Consider the following 7,032-nt stretch of genomic DNA (forward strand, 5'->3'; position numbering starts at 1 on the left):
CCCTAGATCCTCAAAGTTCTACAGCTACAACATCGAGAGCATCCTGACCGGTTGCATCCCCGCCTGGTATGGCAACTGCTCGGCATCTGACCGTAAGGTGCTACAGAGGGTAGTGCGTACGGCCCAGTACATCACTGGGGCCAAGCTTCCTGACATCCACCTATATACTAGGCGGTGTCAGAGAGGCCCTAAAAATTGTCAGGCTCCAGTCACCCAAGTCATAGACTGTTCTCTCTGCTACCGCACGGTCAAGCAGTCCCAGAGCGCCAAATCTGGGAACAAAAGGCTCCTTAACAGCTTCTACCCCCAAGCCATAAAACTGCTGAATAACTAATCAAATGACCACCCGGACTATTTACATTTTGGAGAACTGCTTCACAATATCCAATGCTAATCTAGTTTGACACATTTTTCAAACAAAAGTGAGGTGTCATCTGCCAGTTGGGGATATCTTGATCTCTCTCAACTAGAATGTCATGCCTTCAAATAGACTTTGACAAACTAATGAGCAGAATGTTTGAGAAACTAATAAAAAAGGTGAGACTGGACAACTTTGTTGTATTCCTTTGTAAATGTTAAACATTGAGGATGTTCCATGACAGTTTGATACAGCTACTGCCACCATTATACAGAGTTCTAATAGCACCAACAACAAAAAATGACCAAACTTCAAATGCTTAAGACAATCAAAGATAAAATTGTGACTTACGGTATTGTGAATTGTGTAAATTGTGACTCCTTCAATTGAGCTTTCTCATTAAGATCAAGCTTCTTATAGAGCTCAGCTACCTTACATCTCCTTAAACCAAGCAATTTTCCATAAGTAATACAGGCTGAGTGGATTTTAAATTTCAGCCGTTCCCAATATTTCCCATATTCTGCATTAGAGGTAGTTAGTTACATTTCCATTAAACAGATGTTTTAAATCATCATGCAGTTATTCAATTTCCAATAACCACCAGAGTATTTCGTATCATCATTACTGCACATTCTTAGTCAGCCATATGACTTTATGATCCGTCAGGACTGACTGTAGGCAGTATTTTTTTTATTTTTAACCTCTACAGTGTTCGGCTCAAGAAAATAAAGTCCGAAATGATTGACACCCTTGATAAAGACGAGCAAAAACGACTGGGGTGTATTTATGGACGTCCCAGCTAGGTGGCGACAAAATCCCAAGCGTCCAGGCCGTGGTGTATCATGGGAAGGAGGAGTCTTATGACACATGGTCACTTTATTACGTAGTTTCTGCTGAGTCTTCACAAGAAGGTAGAAGAGAAAACCGGTTAAGCAAATTCGAGCTGTTTTAGATTGAGAGCACAGCAATCGACAAAATATGCCACCAGGTAAGTTTATTTGATCAATTGAGTAAACGGGGATACATAATCGAAATGCGGGTCAAAGTCTACTATTATGAAGCCCAAATATTAATGTCAAGTTGTTTAATCTTCCTGGTGTTGCGAGCAGTAACGTTAGCTATGGTTTCTCTCGCACAACTTGGACAAAAAGTAAATAGTGCATATAGCTAACGATAGTTACAAGTAGGACGTGTGTGTTTGATCATTAGGTGAAATTATTCATATTAAAGTGTTTGGATTGTATTTGCATCTGCTGTGATTTAATGCACATTTTCCGCAATGGTGAAGCCCGCATGGCACAAACTAAGCACGTGTTCATACGCACTAACGTTAGCTAAGTAGCTAGCAAGCAGTCTAGGTAGTTATTGTTCGCACACAACGCACGCATTCTTGTTATATTGCATGAACGTGTTTTGGGTTTATTTGAGTGCCCAGACAAATATTTTTTTTAACGGTATTGGTACTCAACATGCTAGCATTGGTATCCAGGTCATTAAATAACTAACCCATTGCATTAGCTAGATTCATGGACGGCCATGTCATGCTGTTTACCCACTATCTTTGGTTTACCACTCAAGCTCAAATGCAGTCTTCTAGTTAGATGGCAAACTAACACCGAGACATACAAAAATATTGAATATCCGGTTCCATTTCCAAGTTCTTTGCTGTACCCCTTTAATCCGCTATTAGGGTATCAATTCGTCACAGGTGGTGAAATTAACCTGTATTTATTTAAGTTATCATGGCTGTAAGACAAATAAGCATGCATTAGTTGTTGGGATCTATGATTCTATAAGTAATCTATACTGTAGCATGCAATGCACCATACATCTGAAGCACCTCTCATGCGGTTGTTTGCACCAGGCCCTGGCAACATGTCATGTGCCATACACATTTGAATGTTAATCTTTCATCTTCCTTTTAGGATTCAGCCCCCGGGGTGGTGATCGAGGAGGCAGAGGAGGCTTCCGAGGAAGAGGGAGCTTTGGAGACAGAGGTGGTGGACGGGGAGGTTTTGGAGATAGAGGTGGACGGGGAGGATTCAGAGGAAGAGGTGGTGGTAAGTCAAACATAGCTAGGTTTTGACATTTTTTGGTTGGATGAAAGTTGTTTTCCGCACGTGGTTAATTTGGGCAAGAACTGGACATTAAGTGTTATTTTCCTGTTACAGGAGGTGGATTTAGGTCTCCAAGTGGTGAGGGTGGCTTCAGAGGCCGTGGAGGTGGTCGTGGCACCCCCAGGGGTAGAGGTGGACGCGGGGGCTTCGGCGCAGGCAGGAAAGTCACAGTGGAGCCTCATAGACATGAAGGTGAGTGGAAAAGTTGGGGAGCTGTGCAATACAAGCTGTCTCCGGCAGAGGCCTGTAGTTGCACTATTGTTTATTTTTCAGCAGCACCCACTACACAATTTCTTAACTGTCATGTTCCCAATATATTGGAGTGTTGTAATTTCATGCATCTCTTTTTTTTTCTTCCTTCAGGTGTGTTCATCTGCCGTGGTAAGGAGGATGCCCTGGTGACAAAGAACATGGTAATTGGAGAGTCTGTGTATGGAGAAAAAAGGATGAATGTCGAGGAAGGAGAAACGAAGATTGAGTACAGAGCGTGGAACCCTTTCCGGTCAAAGCTGGCAGCAGCCATCTTGGGAGGAGTTGATCAGATCCACATCAAACCTGGCTCGAAGGTCATGTACCTGGGAGCTGCATCAGGGACAACAGTGTCCCACGTGTCAGACATCGTTGGACCTGTGAGTATATTTTTTCCACATAATCAGAACTCACTGGTTTAGTTGGGCTACTTGATAATGGTCTTGTTTAGAACAATTAACTATCACAATGAAGTGTGGACCTTCATTCCTTTGACCCCTGTACATGTAATGACTTGTCCTCTGTTTTGTAGGAGGGTCTTGTGTATGCTGTAGAGTTCTCTCACAGGTCAGGGCGTGATCTGCTCAACGTTGCCAAAAAGAGAACCAATATCATTCCCATCATTGAGGACGCCCGGCATCCACACAAATACCGCATGCTTGTTGGTAAGTCATCAAAATCATTCACTGATGCCAAAATACTCTGGTGGTTTATGTATGTTTTACCAACTCTGGCTGTACACGCTTTGTGCAGGCATGGTAGATGTCATCTTCGCTGATGTGGCCCAGCCTGATCAGACCAGAATTGTTGCACTCAACGCCCACAACTTCCTCAAGAACGGAGGGCACTTTGTCATCTCAATCAAGGTAAAACATTGAGACTGTGCAAAAAGCTGTTATTCAGAGTTAGTGGTGCCATCTTTTGGAATACTCTTCTTAATTAAGCATGCAGTCTAAAATATCAGACATTGAACATTTGCATTGAGCTGCAAAGCTTTTGGGTTTAGGAGCAACCTAGATTACTGTTACTGTGGGCCAGTGCTTCAGGTACAGTGGGATTAAAGTATGTTTGTCTCATCTCCCTCCAGGCAAACTGCATTGACTCAACGGCAGCACCAGAGGCTGTGTTTGCTGCGGAGGTGAAGAAGATGGGCTCAGAAAACATGAAGCCCCAGGAGCAGCTGACACTGGAGCCTTATGAGAGAGATCACGCCATCGTAGTAGGAATCTACAGGTGAGGAAATGTTTGTTTATAAATGTACATGGGTCACGTTAATGGAAAAAACAATATGCATAATGAGCATCTGGCTGCATTTTGTAGATCTAAAATGTTGCTTATTGCAATTTTCTGCTAACGCTAATTTAGCTTCTGTTGCACTTTTCCACTCGGATGACAAACGGTACATATTCAGACGGCGTTCTAAACTTCAAGCAAAACCTTAGAAATAATGTAGCAAGCTACATTTCCTGTGGTAAACATAAAAAAAAATAGCTTGCTTTTTCGTTGTAAGCACATTTACTTGTGGCTATTAGCCAAATAGCATTGCATTTCTGTTGTCTGATGAATGAAGCGATTTTGTGCTGAATGTGTTGCACTAATGTATTTTCTGCGATGGAAAACTTGTTGCACGCCCCTGGCCACTATTGAAGCAAATCAACTTGCTTTAAATATAAAATGCAGGTGAAATTGTTTAAAATGCAGATTTGTTTATGGTCTACATTTTGTAAATTCAGATTCCTGAATTTTAACATGACCCCTGATGTATATGTAACTATTTTGCCTGGATTTGGTGCATAAATTAATCTCTATAAATCTTGTTTTGGCATCAAATTCGTTTAAAAGCTTTTACCCTGCAGAATGTATTTCGTCTTTAATAACAATTTATCACACTTTCCTTCTTACAGACCTGCCCCCAAGAATAAGAAGTGAACTGGCCCTTAGCAGCTGTGGCATAGTGACTTTTTCTGTGGACCCACCTCTGCCATGAGGGCGGGGGGGGGATGCCCAGCACCGGGGCACTGATTGGACCCCCACATGCTTACACCCATATCCGAACTGACCATTTTAGTGTTGCTGTCTCCAGAGCTCGGACAGTTGCTTGTCTTGTCGCTTTAGAAGTACCTAACTGTTTTTGTGTCTGGGGAGAGGGTGTTGGGGTGGAAATCACTTGCTAATTAACTCTGTAGTGCCATGTAAAGTACTGTACAGAGGGAAAGCTTGATATGTTGATTTAACTTTTTTAGGGTTTTGTTTAATATTTACATTTGTAATCTTATGCTTTTTAAAGAGCAACTATTTCTGTTTATCATTGAAGTCAAAGACAATTGTTTTTCCTTGATGTTAAAACAAGACTATGGCTTACACCTACCTATGTGTACCTTGACTTTTTTATTGAAACAGTATGTGATTGTATATTTGATTTAGTTCTGCACTTTTAGACCTGGTCAGAGGAACAATGTGTTATCATGACATACATTATGGTCACTCAGAACTATACCGAACAAATATACGCGCAATTGGCATGCTGACTGCAGGAATGTCCTCCAGAGCTGTTGCCAGGGTATTGAATGGTCATTACTCAACCATAAGCCACCAATTTAACAGTCTAGCCTCAACCTCCGACCACGTACCCAGGATCTCCACACCTGGCTTCTTCACCTGAGGGGAGGAGCATTTGTCTGCAATAAAGCCCTTTTGTTGGGGAAGCATATTCTGATTAGCTGGGCATGGCTCCCGTTGCCTACGGGCTGCACAGTCATGTGAAATCCATAGATGAGGTCTGAAATAATTTTATGAACTAAGTAAAATTGTTGCATGTAGCGTTTTTCTGTGTAGTTTGCTATGGGTTAACTTAATGTGAACACGCTTTTGAGTAATGACAATTGTATTCACCGTTACCAAATGACGGTTTCTAAAAGTGGTGACTAGCTGCTATTGTAGTACTAAAACAACCTACACACCGATTGTGTCAGCTCGTGCGACAAAATAATTTATCCCAGCGGTGACCGCCGCCATTTTGAGTGAACGACCATACAGATTGGTCAGTGGTTTTCGTCAACGCGCGAATGAGGCGGGTAATTTGAACATGATTGGTGTTTAGTTGTTGGGATATTATGATTCACTGATAACTAGTTAGGTGCTGGTAGTATGATAGTCCCTCAAGAAAAATTGCTAACAAACAGTCATTCAAGTTTCAAGCACATAATGTTTCAATTAATTGCTATTTATAATTTACCAGTATTACTATCATTTATATAGCTAAACGTATCTATCAGCATGTCCGTGACTAACTACTCATTTAGCTAGTTTGTTCGCTAAGGTGCTTACCGTATTGGTGAATACGTCAAGGTTTGCTGCTGTTCAGGAAACATGCACGAGCTTGCTAGCTATGTTACGGGTAGCTAGCAACGTTGGCTTGGTACCTGCCGTGGCTAACTCACCCTAAAACCTAATGTTGCCCTTTTAAATACCGAGGCAGTTTACATAAAAATGTATTACCGCTGCGTTAGATTATGAACAGGCTATCCATGTGCAATTTAATTTCACACCACGGGTAGTAAGTAGATAGTTTGGCTGTTACAGGTTTATTTTGGCGGCCATTTTGTAGGGGGAATGCAGCTCAGACAGGCGGGGACGAGCTTCGTGTCGAGGGCGCGCTTTTCGTGCAGACCCTTGTCTAAGCGATAGCTAGTGCTGTCGGTGGTGTGATCGAGTTTAACGGCCAGAGAGGGGGGGTCCCTTGCGAATGCACATCGCTAGTTATAGCGGTGCAACAAATACCCCAATTTTATTTTAATCGTTTATTTTTTATTTAAACACTACTCACCCCCCCGTTCACCACAACATGCAACACGTAGTTGGATATTAGTACTAACAGTTACAGTGAAAGCTAGCTAGTTAGTTAGCCAGCTAACGTTAGCTAGCCTCCCAGACTCAGCAGCTACGATAAACCGAACGTTATTCGTTTGCTAACGTTACATGGTTTCTTAAGTGAAACAGCGGCCACGAAAGAATCAACGGAGAGATAATGTCTATTTTGGATGACAACCTAGCCATCGCCATGCTACCCAAGCGGTACCACATCTGTTACCTGTGAACTGCTCAATTAACTAGCTAGTTTGCGCTGGGCGGACCGCGCCGAACCTCCGGTTTCATCCTGCGCTCTTGCTGGACTGCGTTTTGGAGACTAAACTCACTGAAGACCCGAGTTTTTGACGGGGATTTATTGCAAAAAACGACACTACCCTCTCGTTATTAGGATATCTCACCCATCAGAGGGGTGACAGTTTGGGGGTGGGGGGGATTGGT

The 7,032-nt window shown here is 42.5% G+C and overlaps 1 protein-coding gene across 2 annotated transcripts; it reads left to right on the forward strand.

Annotated features, from left to right (window-relative positions):
- The first annotated feature begins 1,228 nt into the window (after nt 1-1,228).
- LOC139423521 (rRNA 2'-O-methyltransferase fibrillarin-like) lies at nt 1,229-5,091 on the forward strand. Of its 2 annotated transcripts, none has more exons than XM_071175125.1 (8): nt 1,229-1,346; nt 2,284-2,418; nt 2,530-2,667; nt 2,839-3,104; nt 3,257-3,389; nt 3,478-3,590; nt 3,812-3,957; nt 4,629-5,091. In XM_071175125.1, the coding sequence occupies exons 1-8, from the start codon at nt 1,337-1,339 to the stop codon at nt 4,651-4,653; spliced, it is 966 nt and encodes a 321-aa protein (XP_071031226.1). In that variant the 5' UTR covers nt 1,229-1,336; the 3' UTR covers nt 4,654-5,091. The 2 variants fall into 2 exon arrangements, with proteins under 2 accessions (XP_071031226.1, XP_071031233.1); XM_071175132.1 differs by having other exon boundaries at nt 1,256-1,346; nt 2,284-2,415.
- The last annotated feature ends 1,941 nt before the right edge of the window (nt 5,092-7,032 follow it).

The sequence above is a fragment of the Oncorhynchus clarkii genome, chromosome 2 (assembly GCF_045791955.1).
Source record: "Oncorhynchus clarkii lewisi isolate Uvic-CL-2024 chromosome 2, UVic_Ocla_1.0, whole genome shotgun sequence".
Lineage (NCBI taxonomy): Eukaryota > Metazoa > Chordata > Actinopteri > Salmoniformes > Salmonidae > Oncorhynchus > Oncorhynchus clarkii.

Coding starts and splice junctions, on each gene's coding strand:
- LOC139423521 (XM_071175125.1), top strand. Junction 2,668..2,838: donor GGAGCCTCATAGACATGAAG/GTGAGTGGAAAA, acceptor TTCTTCCTTCAG/GTGTGTTCATCTGCCGTGGT. Junction 3,390..3,477: donor CAAATACCGCATGCTTGTTG/GTAAGTCATCAA, acceptor CGCTTTGTGCAG/GCATGGTAGATGTCATCTTC.